We start from the raw sequence: 16,574 nt of genomic DNA, 5'->3' as shown, positions 1-16,574 counted from the left end.
ACTGTTACTTCTGGACATTACACAGTTTATCTAAAATGTGAAAAAGGATGGACACTGTGTAATGATTCCCAATTGATTTTCAAACAACGTTTGCCTTTTGATTTAGCAAATTCCTATCTAATCTTCCTGAAACCTAAATTTTAGAGAGACTTGGCAAGATCTGGACAAAATAATTTTACCATTTTACAGGATTACCATTGCAATTTTGTAGAAAAAAGATTTTTAAAATTATCATTTGGCCTAAAGGAAAGATAACCAATTGTAATGTGGACTTTTTAAATTTTTAATGCAATTTTGAAAAACCAATAATTTAGAGATTATCGGTAACTTCTGCACATTTTAAATTTTGGAATGTTATTGGACTGCCACTGGAAATTTTTTCAAAAATAATTTCAAAAATTACTATTTGGCCATGTGGAAAAGTAAGCAATTCTATTGTGGACTAAATAAATTATTCGAAAAATTTTCGTGAACCAAAATGTTACAGAGAATCGGTGAGATCTGGACAGATTAAACTTTAGAATTTTAATGGTTTTCCCTTGGAAATTTATTCCAGGGAAAGAATAAAAAATACTATTTGGCCTAAAGGAAATAAAATCAGATGTATTTTGGAGTTATTTGAGATATATTATTGTGAATGTACTTCTGAAACAAAAATATCAGACGGTATTTTAAAGAAAAAAGTATTGTTTTTAGATGACATTTTTTAAGAATAATATGCATTTCTGTAATGATAAGTTTAAGTGAGAAGAGATTCTGGGCTTTTTTAATACAATCTTTGAGATTGTTATTTTTTTTTGCCCGCTGTAAAATGATGAATGCAATTGCTTTCACAATTTATAGTGAAATGCAATATATTCTGAAAACAGCAAAAATAAGGCAAAAATATTTTTTGGGAAAAAATGTAAATATGTGTACTGTATTATAAAATGTTTTAAAAATATTAATACTTTTTTCTTTTTTTTCAGATCGATATAGAAAATTTTCGTAAACTACAACCATTTTAAAAACTATTTTTTAAAAAAACAAATGAATAAATATTTTTTTCAGTGAGTATGGTAAGTCAATAGTAATAATTGTAGTCTTTCAAGGACCTTGTAATGTGAAAAATGATTTTTAGTGTTTTTTTTAAAAAATAAAAAAAAAGGTACGCTTACCGTACGCGTACGGTAAAAAAAAAAAGTTTTTTAAAAAAAATGTAAAAAAAAGATGAAAGATAAGGTTGGCTCTTAAAAGAACCGTTGTGTTCATGCAGGGACAGAGGAAAGGAACCATGGGAAAATCATTCAAAGCTACAAATGTGCTGATCTATTTTGTTATTCACTAGGGAAACACTGGTCTCCCTATAACAAATTAGAGCTTTACAAAATGTGCAATGAATATCAACCTTCCGAAATCGAGGGTTCATTTCCAGAGGGCCAGCAAAAGGAGATTCTCCCCCCACAGATGAAGGGCTCACCTGAGCTGCAGAAGAAGGAGTAAGCTCTGCAGGTGATGGTCCAGGCTGAGCTGCTGTGGATGTACTGGCTCGTCTTTCTGAAGAGTTACCTCCAAAAAGTTGAGCATGTGTCCTTTTGTGTACATCCTTGAGGTGCCTCATCATGGTGTGATTCCCAAAGGAATACTTCCTGTCAGGATTACCTCTAGAAAGTACACGCTGACACAGCTTGCAAGTAACTAAGGGTGCATTCACCTTTTGCTGGCCTTCTGGAAAAGTAAAATAATCCCAAACATAAGAAGGTTTTACTTTCCTCGCTCTCTGCCTCAAGACAGTGCTGCTGGTGCTAGCCTCACTCTCAGAAGAGCTCTGCTGTTCTGCCATCGTATCCCAAAGACAAACCAGCTCCTTCTCCCAAGGGATCACAAGCAGAAATGAGGGGAATGGGTGTGGTGTAGGAGAGTTCTAGAACTGAAAGTAGTTTCAACCAATCAAAAGTTGTGTTTCAAGATCACATGACCTACCGTACGCTTACGGTACGCTTACGGTGCGCTTACGGCAAAAAGTACGCGTGCGCGTAAAAAAGACACGCGCTTGCGCACATGCGCATAACAGTCATTTCCCGGCACTTCCGCGTAACGTGCGCGTGTTGCGTAAGCGCGCACGCGTCCCACGCGCAGTACGCGCGGCTACGCAAAGTGCGTAACTATACGCAAGCAGCGTAGATAGATTACGGACGTTGCGTAAACCGTACGCTTACCGTGAGCTTACGGTACGCGTACTATAAAAAAAAAAAAAAAAAAATCTGGAAATAAATTTTACATGTTTATTTTAAAAAATATATATAAAAAAAATATTTAAGGATTTTAAAAATTAAAGCATAGTCTTTATAAAAGATAAGAAAATTAAAATAAAAATATGTTTGAAAAAAATGAAGAATATAAAAAAAAAATAGCATTTAAAAAACCTTGCAAATTCACTGAAAAAACCATGGGTTTCACACACGTTATAGTTAGGAATTAGCATTTAAAAAACCTTGCAAATTCAATGAAAAAACCATGGGTTTCACACACGTTATAGTTAGGAATTAGCATTTAAAAAACCTTAGAAATTCACTGAAAAAACCATAGGTTTCACACACGTTATAGTTAGGAATTAGCATTTAAAAAACCTTAGAAATTCAGTGAAAAAACCATAGGTTTCACACATGTTATAGTTAGCTGGACATTTTACTCGTAAAAAACCAATGAAATTGCCCCGTTATAGTTAGTTCAGCTAACTATAACTCGCGCGCCCGCAATGCACTGCTGATGACGTCACATATTACATCACTCATGACATGGTCAGTGACATCACTCATGACATCACTGATGACATCTCAAATGACATCACTGATGACATCACTGATGACATCATCCTTGTGATAGAGTGGCAGACCTCCTCTCACCTTAATATAAGCTTTGATACACACATTCAAAAATAGAGACTAAAAATTTCAAAACAATGGACATACCAATACCAGTTACAACAACCTCTTCAGTAATTCTAAGATCCACATACACATCCACTCATTCACCAACAGTCCTATACAGTCACTCATACATGTACTCACTCATCATATGTACTCATACATCTATACATCCTGTTACACAATGCCACTCATCCATAGAGTTACTCACACACATAGTCACTCATGCTAATAAAGAATCAAACATACATTTACTTGCATATACAGTTATACACACACCACCACACTTACTTCTACGGAAACTTACACATACTTAGTCTTTTAAACAATCACTTATAGAAACACATACTTATTCATACAGGAACTCTTTCAATCTCTCACTTTCACATATACTCACATATATACACCAATAGTCACATATACTAGTTTAAAACGTATGTAGTTACTCCTGAAGACACTATTGAGACAGTCATTCACTCACTAACACACCCATACACACACTCATCCACCCATACAGTCCTGCACACATGCTGTGTTCAACACATACAAACAGTGAGTCACTCATTCATGCACCGATGCACTACGTAATACCCCCCACCGAACCATGCAGACACTCAGACTGATACTCAAAAAAACAACTAATAACCTAAATAGGCACCCATGTAGCTACTCACCAACCCATGCAGCCACTTATACACAAAGTGAGAGACTGATACAGATATTTACATATTTAAACATTATTCACTAAGCCATGTATTCACTATGATACACTTAATCAGTCAGTTACACAATCAATTTTTCAAAAACAAATCATCCATTTAGACACTTATATACCCATTTATTCTTCCATCGACCATGAGATATACATATATAAAACATATTTAATTTTCAGAATAACACACATTCACTAGATGATGTCATCAGTGATGTCATCAGTGATGTCATTTGAGATGTCATCAGTGATGTCATGAGTGATGTCACTGACCATGTCATGAGTGATGTAATATGTGACGTCATCAGCAGTGCATTGCGGGCGCGCGAGTTATAGTTAGCTGAACTAACTATAACGGGGCAATTTCATTGGTTTTTTACGAGTAAAATGTCCAGCTAACTATAACATGTGTGAAACCTATGGTTTTTTCACTGAATATATATATATATATATATATATATACATATATATATATATATATTCTTATACCATGAAGTGATAGCTTGTTTTTTTCTACCAATGGTCTATAATTGTTAAATTAATTTTCATTTGGACATAACGTGGTGATCTTAACAGCTTTTGGATAATATGGATACATATAGATCCCAATATGTGATGTTGTCAATCATTTTTTATTTCTCACTTATTACACCATTTTTCTCTTTTGACTTGGCAGTATAACATACTTATATTATATAGTACGTTATAAGATGGCCACCAATTGTTCAGCCATTCGCAATGTAATGTTAGTACATCATTTGTGTCAATGAATGAACATGTGACATGCTGCGATTTGAAATACTGCCAATTGAGCACAGGGCAACTGACATCGGAAAAGCCGCAAGGCGAAACGCTTCTGTCAGTAAGCGGGGGTCTGCACTAATAAAGTATTTGTACTTGGAGAAATTGCTCCCGTGTGTGCTTTCCGTTTGGTGTGGGAGATTTACCGATACTGTGTTGCGAGATAGAGAGACAGAGATATGTAGAGAGATATACATACATGATATATGTAAATTTATAGATATTTATAAAAACACACACACATTTAAGTGTTGTGTCAATATAAATATACATTTATATTTGTATTAATTACTGGAATCATTTTACTTTCCATTACAATAATGTTATATAATATAATATTTAACATTTACTGCTTTAAACTATATGCATAATAGAAAAACTATATGAGTGCCTGCTTTTGGGCGATAATACTGTCAACAATATTTTTTTCAGTATTTCTTACATTTCCATTATAAGTATAGGAGCAATTGTTCAATATGGGAAACAAGGGGAGTGTACAAGGTCCTTTAATATTGAAACAGGATTGAGACAAGGTTGTGTCCTTGAACCACTCTTATTTGCTCTCTATATGAACAAACTGGTATCGGTCTTGGTAGAGAGAGCGAACCACACCCCTGATGTCAAGGCTGTCCCTCTTCCAATACTCATTTATGCAGACGATGCAGTGCCTTTAGCTAGAACTAAACTGGCACTGCAGAGCCTCATGGAAGTGTACACACGTTTTATGGATAGCCTGGATTTACATGTTATTGAGTCCAAAACGTTTGTATTAATCGCAGGGCCTGGACTCGTGAAACCCCCAATATTCTCCATAGGGAATAGAGCTATAGAAATGGTTGATAAATATACCTATTTAGAAGTACTGCTTGATTGTAAACTAAATTGGAAGGACATGGTGATTAATAGAGCCAAAATCATGGAAAAAAGCATTTCCACAATTCTTAGATTCTCCAAAAGCTAGGTTCAAAGCCCATCCCGGAAATGTTAACAATCTATTTAGCTAAAGCTACATTTATTGCCCCATATGGGGCAGCAATCTGGGGAATGGTGGACATTGTAGCAATACAGCATGTGGAGGATGCTTTCTGTAAGAGAGTTTTATCTGCCCCCCCCCCACACACTTTTGTCCAAATTTTGCCATACACAACTGGGCTTACCTTATATCAATTATTCTTATGTTTCCTTACTAAGCACAAACAATGTATGCTTGTGTTCATGCAAATAGAATATATCTCTGTGTTATTGGGGAAATGGTGAGGTGGCCAATGCCATACAGAAAGATAGTTCAGGAATGTCAGTGGCTGGGGTTGGGATGATATTGGAAGTACTGGCTGACTGTGGGTCCTCCTTAGTTGCAGAGGTGTGTCCAACTGCCCCCTCATGTCCAGCACAGGCTGCAGAGATGTGTCCTACTGTTTCTTTTTTTCATATTCAACAGAGGCAATAGTGTTGCTAGTTAAACTGACAGATATAGAAGAAGAGGTGGGGTTGGTTGCAATTTATCAAAAGTAACCTTGATGGTGTGGCCTCCTTGCTATTTTGAAGAGGTCCCATGTACCTATTGTTAAATCCTGTACATCAGCTTGGGATTCTCATAGCCTAATTCATGTAGGCTGATGCCATAAGGCATCCTCCTCCAACACCACCATCGCCCCTCATTTTCTTCGCCATAACTGCCCACACGTGCCTTCCAGTGGAAGAAACTGGTGTGTCATGTTCAGCTCATCGTCTATCAGTTTCTGAGATATCCATCTATGGTACCCACTCCATTTATAAAGAGAAATCTGTGATCTCATAGCGGCTTTGTAAATCATGTTTAGTATGCTGGACTGAGCATCCACCAGAACTATGCCATAGTAGAGTATCTATGCCTAGCAGAGCTTACTGTGGTTGCATGGCTTGATGCCTGTGACTCTCACTATCCATGCCTCTGTAATGGTTTGTACTGATGGCCCTGCAAACACTATGGTCCTCTGTGCCCCTCCTTCCTTGCAACGATTCCCCATCCTATCAGTTGTCATCATGTTTAGTTAGTATCTATTCGTTAACTTTGACATGTACGGTACAGTTCTCAATTTTCTCTCCAATACAAACTCTACTTGCAAGTCATCTGCTACACTATCAAATGTACTGATCCACCTCATGTCACCCCCACATGGATCCTTAATATATAATTCATTAGGGTCCATATTCCTGAGATCACCTCCAAGTGCACTGTCCCCATACATTTTAAGTGCCTGAGCTGCACCAGAAGGTATGGCTATGTCACTTGATTTTCCTGCATGGAGGGACAGTGTGGTGTAGGGACATCTAACGGATGAGACTGCATACTGAATTCATCCACTGAGGTACAAAGAAAAGTACAGTGTTTTATGGTACCTGCCCTTAATGGTAGGCCAATGTATAGATTCAAACTTTCATGACGCACTTGTACAAACGACCATTAGCAATAAAGGAGAACTCTGTCTCTTCTTGCAATCTGATCCTGGTTGGACGTGCTAGTCTCCGATCTGTTCTGCTGCTCAAATACTAGCGAAAGGATTAAGACAATATGTCAAGTATATATCAATTGGTAAAATTACATTATTTTTTGGATGTGTACTTGTGTTGGCATATTTTAATAGAGATACATCTTTACATGTTACAGAAGATACCTACTTGTCATGATTACTTAGCCACAAGCCACCCATTATTTTATCATATTACACTGTATAATTCACATTGTAGTTACATTGGTGTGCCATCACACCTCAGACTTCATCCTTGCTGCATTGCATAATATAGTTATCATGAGTCACAGAAGATGATGCGGTCTATTACTCTGTGTATTTCTAACCATCCAATAATGTCAGGACCTGTTGGTATCTGTGTGGTATGCAGTGTAGCTGAGACCTCAGTTTTGTATTGTGCCAGAGTTCAAGGCCCTACCATTACCAGACATACAGGTGAAGAGAACCTCGTTGAACAGCACAGACCATCTTGTGTACTCGCGGTATGTGCTCATCATGTTAATCAGTTCCTGCTTAGGCCAGTCCAAATATGTGTTTCCTCATGAGAGGGAATGCTACAAGCTCTTTACATCTAGTTCTGTCACTAAATGTCTGTGATGCTGTATCGAGTTTGCAATGGCGGCTGGCATGTACCGAGGGTGGTGTGGCAGGGGGCACAACAAAAAAAAGATGGTAAATAAAATAAATGCACCTTCCTTTTTTTGCAGCACGACGTCCTCCTCCCTCAGGTGTCATCTGAAAGGTCCGGACCTATGAAACTGAACTACCCAATCCTGGTACTGCTCTCACAGCATGAGAGAAGCATCAGGATTGGAGGGAGTGACCTCACTCAGTGCTCTCAAGAGCACTGGAGGCCTGTGCTTTCTCTAACCCAGCTGTCTAAGACAGATCGGTTAGAGAAGTTTAAAATGTGCATGTCTGACTAGCCAACCTATGTACCACTGAACTCATAATAAAGCCCTAAGGGGGATATTCTCAAGAACGTGTGGTAATCATCACAAAATTAGCTTAACGCAACTTTGCACATCGCAGTCTATCGTGGGAAAATAACACCGTGGTAACGTGGTATTCTCAACCCGGTGGAACCGTGCGATAGGCTCACGATAACGCGTCAAATGTCCGCGATAAAGTCAACGCTATGCCGCAAAAAAGCAAAACACGAACGCAAAAAAAGCTGCGATGAGGCCAATCGCGATACAAAAATCAGCGAAAACCAGCGACAGGCCTGCAGTTCCCATGCGTCATGCGGGAAAATACACTATAAAAGCAACAAGAAAAAAGAAACTGCGTAGCACCATGGATGCACCCGGACCGAGTGAAGAGGCCAACGCGAACCCCACAAGCCCCACAGACCACCAGCAAGGAACCTCGTGGTCGGGGAAGGCCAAGGAGAAGAGGAAGAGGCAGACGGGGTGCAGTCCGCAGGAAAACAATATCAGCGTGACGGAGGTGACAGAACACTACCCTCCACTGAACGTCAATATGACAAACGTGAATGCAGTCGGAGTGTCGAAGAGGCCTATGGAGGAGGGCAAGAGGCACTGGCATGATGTGAAAACCCAAACCAAGCACAAACCCGCTGCCAACAGGAAGGTAGCAACGGCGACTGGAGGTGGGAGTTGTGCGCCACAGGAGAAGCAAGAGCAAATGGAGGCCACAGTCATCAGGGTGGGGACGGCGCAAGAAGTTTGGAGTCCGGACACAGCTCGATAGGACCTGACACAACATCAACAGGGTGAGTAACAACCAGGGACGGGGGGTGACAGGTACAATGGCACACATGCACAATGACATGTAGCACACCGCACACCCACAATGACCCTGGATCATGTCCCTGATCCCCGTGGCACACTGCAGCACACACACAGCAATCGCAGCACAGCCCACGACAATGTGGTACAAAGTGCAAGACCGACACTGCAGAACAGAGGACACAACTGGGTCCGCCCATGTGCAAAAACAGGCCAATGACATCTAACATAGCAGGAAACTGTGAGATTGAAATCTACGTGTATAAGCTCACATCCATCATGTAGTCCAAATATCCACTGTCCCACATCAAATATCAGCACCTCCCAAACAGTCGCAATGTACATTGTCATACAGTCTGCATGTAAACAAGAACAATGTGCCAACATACATGTCAACACAATGTCAACATGCATCTCCCCTTCACATTGCAGCGGGAAAAACAATACCTCCAGCAGAGCAGACCAGACAACTCATCAATGATGCGGGAGAGGACCACCACACCTCCGATGCCCTACAACAGCTCATGGACATCTTAGGCAACCCACCCCCAGGAGCATGGCAGTCAAGTTACATTGAGGAGACCCCAGCCCCTGCACAGACCACACAGTAGGAAGCACCCGCCACCACGGTTGGCTCCCAACACTCCACCGAGGCACACATCGCATTCCAATGCCAGGTGTCAGAATGCTAAAAGGAGGTGGCCGAACAGGTGCGGTGGGGTCAGAGCTCATGAAAGTAGAACTGGACCACATACTTGGGTGTCTAAGTCCCATCATGGACCACCTACACCCCACAAAGGAGACCCACACAATGAGTGGGTGACAACAAAGCTACATGTCCAAGGTCTTACTCGCTGCCAGCGGGGACATGGTTGCGTACACTGTGCACAGCACAATGTAATGTTGTAGGGCCCGGGGCCCTCATGCATACATTATGACCACACGGACACACGCAGATAGTTTGTGGGACTGGCTACAGGCACGTGCGCCCGGCCCCTTTACTGGCAGGGTCACATATACAGTGACGCCTGTGCTGGATGTGTGTGGGGTGAGTGCAGGTTTTAAATCACTATACTTCCTTCAATGTGGTGCCACCAAGTCTGTGCATAGCATCCCAACCACACATATCTGTGGGTCCATGTGACTACGCCTTCGGCCTACACTGCAGTCCAGCAGGCCTCACACCAATCCAATCCAGTCCATACCAGGCAGGACACGGCATCGTCACTGATTGAACACCTGCTCAGCTCTGGTGATTCTACCTCTGTCACCCCCACATACCATTTCAACGTCATGTGTTAGAGTTCCAGGAGGAGCTCGCTGAACAGCGGTTGGCCCATGCTGACCGCTGCCTCGGGCCAACACTGCGGTCAAGTAGGTCACACTTTCAGAACTCAGTCTTGATTTATAAATGGCAGATTTGATATCATTGTACAGGCCTCATCGCAGACTGCATCCCCTTTCAGCTCCGGTGCCACTAAGTCTGTTCCCCAACATCCATGGACACTTTCTGGTTGAACTTTGGTGGCGACTGAGTCTATGGACTGGGGGTTTGTCATCATCATCATGTCGGTGATACTGACTTGGTGGCAAAAATGAGGCAGTAGCATTCCACTCCGCTTCCGGGCGGCTTCAACACTCTGCATCATACCCTGGAGGACACCTTCCACTGTCCCCCACAACCCTCCGCCACATTCACCTTGGTCATCGATGAGGACCCACTCAGCTTGCGTTGCCCTATCTCACTGCACCACAAGTCACCGTCCCGTGGCGGTGTGCCTCTGCCATCCGCAGTGGATCCGGGGCAACTAACTCTTTGCAGCTCAAGTCAGGGACCCTGTCTGCTGAGATATTGGACGGCCTCTGAGACGATGGCCTTGGGTCATAAACGCCATGTGTATGTGGCCCCGCGCTGCCACTGCCTCTGGCCTCAACTGGGGTCCACCAGGGCTCACACATCAAATCAAGTCCTGACCGGCCCGGACGTCGCATCACTGCAGGAGGCACACGCCACCACCGCCAGGACCACCTCCAAACGCCAACTGACAGAGTCGAAAGTGTCTTACTGCCAGACTATCAGAGTTGCTCACACCTGTCGTGGGTGCCTTACCGCTTTTCCCACTTTATTATGAAAACTATGATTTATAACTGGCCTTCTGTTGTTTTTTTCAATTATTATCAACCACATTTTATTTCAGTGATAGTTTTGTACTATTCTGTTTTTCTATGAAATAACATACTACAGATAAGAGCTTTGCTTTTATATTCAGTTAACCATAGAGGCTTTGATGTAGAAATTGCCTGAGGGAGCCATAAACCTCTCTTGATCAAGGTGCCAGGACAAGCCACCAATAACAACGTGGCGTTCGAGTTAGATAGTGCCACCCAAAAGGTACATGCCTCACCCACTGCCATAGGCCCACCAAGTCTCTACCACAGTGTTTCCCAAACTGTGGTCCAGGGACCCCCAGGGGTCCCTGACACTTTCCCAGGGGGTCCGCAGGCAGCAGTTTAAAAAGCACTGCACTTGTATAATTAGCAGTTTTCCAGCAACAATAAAAGTGTCAAGATAACACCAGTGATTGCTGGAGAGAGATGAGTTTTGTCCTGTGGCAGCTTTGAGTTATCTAATGTAGCACAGAGGGTTAATATGCCTATTGCAAAGAATGTGTACCATGCATTTTAAATACAGTATTTTATGTGCATAGGTGAGTGGGTTACTGCTTTTGTCACAAAGATTATTTTGTTACTGTGCAGTACATAAGGGACAACCATAATCTAGCACAGTGACCTATACACTGTCATCAAAGAGCTGCTTGCAAACTGCATGGTACAAGTTAGTAATTTATGTTTTTACCCTGTCTTTCATTATCCTGATGCTGCTAAAAAGGTTTACCAGGGTGGAAATACATTTTTATTGTTAAAGTCAATGCTAACCACTGTCTTATGTTCTGAATCCCAAGTTTTTTGTGCTTCTCCAGACCAAGCACTCTTTAAAAATGCCTACCAGTATAAATGACATGTGAATCCTCACCTTGTAGTCCCCTTTGCCTTATGTAACATTTTCTATACAGTGAGTTACACTTATGATTAATTGTCTCTATATGTGTGTGATGTAAAGTGATAAACGTGTTGTAGACTGCACCATTGTTTCCTAAATTTCTTTGGGGGTAGAGCCTCCCAAAGCCCCCTTTGTAGTGGTCAGGCACACTCGATGCACTTGGTGTGCACCGTATGGGGACTGGTCTGAAAACATTTGCCAGGGCTGCTTTGGGATCCCAGTCTGGCCCTGGCAGGAGTAGGAGCCTCGTACTGCGAAATAAAACCAACCATTTAAAAGTTAGTCACAGAGATGCAGCACCAACCTTCCCATTAAAATTTTAGTTTTTTGCAAATTCTTTCAATATAAAATACTAAGGGGGATATTTACAAAAGAAGTGGTGGAGCGTGCCGTTAGCCTCTGTGACATAACGACACGTGCCGCCACTTCAGAAACGCTGCGCTGCACCATATTTACAAGAATATAGTGCAGCCCTACATTTTGCCCTGTGCTGGTGCTATACTTAGCAGTGTAGCGCCAATGCAGGTACCCTTGCAACACAGTGCAAGGGTGTCTGCGAGAAAGGGAAGATTGTTTATGTAAAGGAAGGTCCCCCCTTCCTGCACATAAACAATCTTGAAATTAGGTTTTGTCACTTGTATGTGTGCTGCTTAATGCAGCACACATGGAAGTTACAAAATGCCATTTTTTTTAATGATTGTTTATGTGCAGGAAGGGTCACCTTCCTGAACATAAATAATGCGAGGCGTTTTGGTTTTTCCATGTGTGCTGCACAAGGCAGCACACATGGAAAAAGCAAACATGAGGAGAAATAAAGCATTCCTCCTCGTTTCGCCAAGTTAAGATCTGGTTTTCCCTGGTGTTAATTTTGTCGCTGCCTTCTATTTACGCTGCCCCTGTGAATAGGGGGCAGCATCAAAATCAATAGGTTTTGCGGTGGAACACCCACTGCAAAACCCACAACCCACCCCTTTCACGCTACGCAGTGCGCGAAAGGGGGCCTTATTTACAAGGCAGCGTTAAGCCAGGTTAAGTGGCTTACCGCTGCCTTGTAAGAACGTTGCAAAAAGTGATGTTTCCATGGTGGTGGGGGTTTGTAAATATGCTCCTAAAGTCCTTAGTAATTCGAGTATTTGTTTTGTGTGCACACATGTATTTATTTTTTTCGAATTACTGTTTCAACGTTTGAAATTTAAATCATGCAAATTGCTTGGGGGTCCCCGACTTCCAGTGGTGACTCAGTGGGGTCCTCCGGAGTCAAAAGTTTGGGAACCACTGCTCTACCACATAAGGATGGGGTGGCAATAGGTGCCTGCAGATTTTCACATGGCTTAGCAGGCAGAAGATTCCAGAGAAAGGGTGGTGTCACTAGCTCACTCAGAGATGGTAGCAGCCCTATGTCTTGCCTTTAAAGGAGCTCAGTGAGTCACAAAGGGATCTTTAACAGCTGATCCTCATTGGTGATGGGACATGGAGGAATTTCAGGGGCTTCTCTAAGTTTCAGTGGGATGCGTTTGACCTAACAAAACCCTGCATCCCAACAAGCACTCGTAATCCCTAGAATTACATTCCCCATGTGGCACTAGCACACTCCAACAAAAAGGAAAAACGATATGCCCTTGACAATATGTAATGTAATGTTATGGTGTATGTGTATAGCGCTACTATCACTCCGAGGAGCATCTTGGCGCTGAGACGGAAACCAATAATGGAAAATAGAGCTGGTTTACTGCTGACGGTAAGGATGGGAGATCAGATCAGCGTATTGCAGAGAGTGTCTGGTGCACCGAAGATCCAGGTTTTTAGTGCCTTCCTAAACAGGGACTCTGATGTCATCTGGCGAAGTTGTGGGGGAAGTTTATTCCAAGCCTTTGAGCCTAAGACTGTAAGCGATTTTCCTCCCTTAGACACCAATCTGAAAGCAGGTATTTTCAACAGATTGGCATTTGCTGATCTTAAGCTTCGGGAGGGAAAATAGCGCTTAAAACCAGTTTGAAGGTATAGGGGGCCCAGAAAATGGAAGGCCCTAAAAGTGATGATAAGGACCTTGAACAAGACGCGTTTGTGAATTGGTAGCCAGTGCAAGATATCAAGCGCCGCTGTTGCGGACGATCTCCTGGGCCATTTCAGTACCAGAAAGGGAAGAGTTTATAATGTTATTTATATTGGGGTTCACAATGTCTATAAGAGCGTGTAATAGAGTAGGGGGAAGGGATCAAAGGGAGATCCTGATTTAATGGACATTATCGCCAGGCGCGATTCTTCCATTGTAATAGGCTTAAAGGTCAGCATACTTGCTCTGTCTATGTCACCAGAGACTTCCTTGTTCGTAGAAAGGGGAGTAGGAGGAGGGAAGTCTTTTAGTAGTTTCCGAACCTTCTCTTCAAAGAAGTCAGCTATATTATTACAGAGACTCTGAGAGGGGGGAATCTCTTGTTGTAGACTATTAGGATTTGTAAATAGATTGACTATTTTAAAAATCTCTTTCTGGTTGTTATTGGTAGTTTTAATAGCCTCTGCATAATACGCTTTTTTGAGGTTTTGATCAGGGCATGATATTTTCTGAGGGCTGTTTTGAAATTATTAAGCTCATGTACATCGTAGTTTCGACACCATATGCGTTCTAGCGACCTAACGTGTCCTTGTAGTTCTTTCAGGGATTGTGAGTACCATGGGGACCGAGGGCTTCCTTTTTGAAGAACTGTGACATGAGACCGGGAGTACCAGCTGATCTTTCAAGGAATGTATCCACTGCCCAAAAAGCTAGTTTATCTGCTATAGGGTCTCCTAGCATGTTGGGTCTGCCAATTAGGGCCTTTGGAAGAAGATTTGGATGTCCTATTAGTTCCTTCCATCTAGCCTTGTCCTGTTGTGAGGCCTTGTTGTAATCCCTACTGAGAGGCCTATTCTTTGTCAAGATCTCAAAGGGAATTAATTTATGATCTGTCCATGTTTGATCAATAGGAGGCTTGACTTCAAGGGTTTCCAAGCTCGAACAGATACAATCTAGCAAATGGCCTGCACTGTGTGTGAGAGATAGGGAACGTTGTTCTAGACCAAGTATGTCCATTATCTCTTTGAAACAAATAGCTCCTGGGTCCTTGTGTGAGTCGAAATGTAAGTTAACATCACCTAGTAGAGTAAAATTTGAAAACCTAAGAGCTAGCACATGCATCCCTGTCAGGGAAACCCCTGGTTCCTCTTTGCAATGCTCCAGGGTGGAACAGGAAGAGCAGGGGCATCAGCATGAAGATGCTACCAATCAATCAATCAATCAATCAGGCGTTTGTTAAGCGTGACTACTCACCCGTAAGGGTCTCAAGGCGCTGGGGGTAGGGGGGTGCAAGTTCTAGTCCATCAAGGAGGTGATCTGTCGCAGAGCCAGGTTTTTATGTTTCTTGCGATGATGGGAAGCGATGTTGTCTGTCGGAGGTGGAGCGGAAGGGCATTCGAGGCTCTGGCCGCGAGGAAGGCGAAGGAGCGGTCTCCAGATATGGTCTTTCTGGTGCGGGGGACCATGGCGTAGGAGAGCTGGGCTGATCGTGGGGTCCTTTGGGGGTGCATGGAAATTGAGTCTGCTGTTCAGGTATGCTGGTCCGGTGTCATGGAGGGCCTTGTGTGCGTGGGTGTGCATCTTTAAGGTGACTCTGGCCTCGATGGGAGGCCAGTGGAGTGTGGGCAGGTGCTGGGAGATGTGGCAGTGTCTTGGCAGGTTGAGGACCAATCTTGCGGTGACATTCTTGATGTTCTTTAGCTTGCGGGTGAGGTTATTGTTTATTCCGGCGTAGAGTGCATTGCCGTAGCCGAGTCTGCTGGTGACCACGGCGTGAGTGACGGTCTTTCTGTGTTCGAAGGTGATCCATTTGAAGGTCATACGTAGGAGGTGGATGGTGTTGTAGCAGGAGGACGAGACGGAGTTGATCTGGTGGTCCATTTTGAGCTTGGAGTCCAGGATGATTCCCAGGTTGTGTGCGTGGTCCGTGGGCGTGAGCTGGTTTCCGAGGGCAGGGGGCCACCAGGTGCCTTTCCAGGCATCGGGGTTTGGGCCCATGATGAGTACTTCTGTCTTGTTGGTGTTTAGTTGTAGGCATCTGTTTTTCATCCATTTGGCGACGGCTTCCATGCCTTCTCGAAAGTTGTGTCTGGCGGTGTTGGGTTCGTTGGATAGGGAGAGGATGAGTTGGGTGTCGTCTGTGTCAGAGTCAGACTGGCCTGTTGGGCAATCAGGCAGTGAACACTGGCTGGAGCTGACAGGCCAGTGTGTGGGCCAGTTTTTTGACTGTTTGTGGATCTATTTTATGGTCTGCTTTTCTTGTTGATTTCCCTGATATTAAAAGAAACATTACCTGAGGGAAACCCAAATCCATGTAGTCTTCAGTACAAAACACTTATACAGTGTGTCTTTGCAAGATCAAAACTGCCCCAATTTGCAAACATGTGTCATTTTGTTAGCTATCTAATTAGCTACTTTTATTCTGGTGCCGGGCCTTTTTTCTGTCCCAGTCCGACCCCGGATGCAACGGCTTTCCGTTCTCTGCCTTCATCCCGCTGCCACTGAAGTCGAGGGAAGCAGTGAGTCATGACAGACGCTTGGTGGTGTGATGTTTTCACCTGGGTGGATGGGGCGGCTCTGCCAGGTTTAAAATAAACCCAAGCAAAGAATACAAGACTGGAACGTGGCAGTGTTTTGTCTCGAATAAGTGTGAAAAGAACTGTTTCCTCAATAAAAAGTTAAATGTTTATTTTCCTCTATTGCACTACACTGATCCTTAAATGAGCAAACGGGGGATTGATGAAAGCTTGAACGGCACATAACAAACATTCTTAAATAAC

The 16,574-nt window shown here is 42.9% G+C and overlaps 1 protein-coding gene across 1 annotated transcript in view; it reads left to right on the top strand.

The window, feature by feature from the left end:
- Positions 1-16,574, top strand: part of LOC146831207 (uncharacterized) — a 91,713-nt gene that overhangs the window by 12,246 nt on the left and 62,893 nt on the right. Inside the window, exon 3 of the mRNA XM_085603853.1 lies at positions 13,401-13,479. Within this exon, the coding sequence (XP_085459979.1) occupies positions 13,401-13,479 (79 nt within the window). The remainder of the gene's footprint in view (positions 1-13,400; positions 13,480-16,574) is intronic.

Source organism: Triturus cristatus, chromosome 5_1 (genome assembly GCF_964204655.1).
Source record: "Triturus cristatus chromosome 5_1, aTriCri1.1, whole genome shotgun sequence".
NCBI classification, from domain to species: Eukaryota; Metazoa; Chordata; class Amphibia; order Caudata; family Salamandridae; genus Triturus; species Triturus cristatus.
This window is presented reverse-complemented; position numbering and strand designations above follow the sequence as displayed.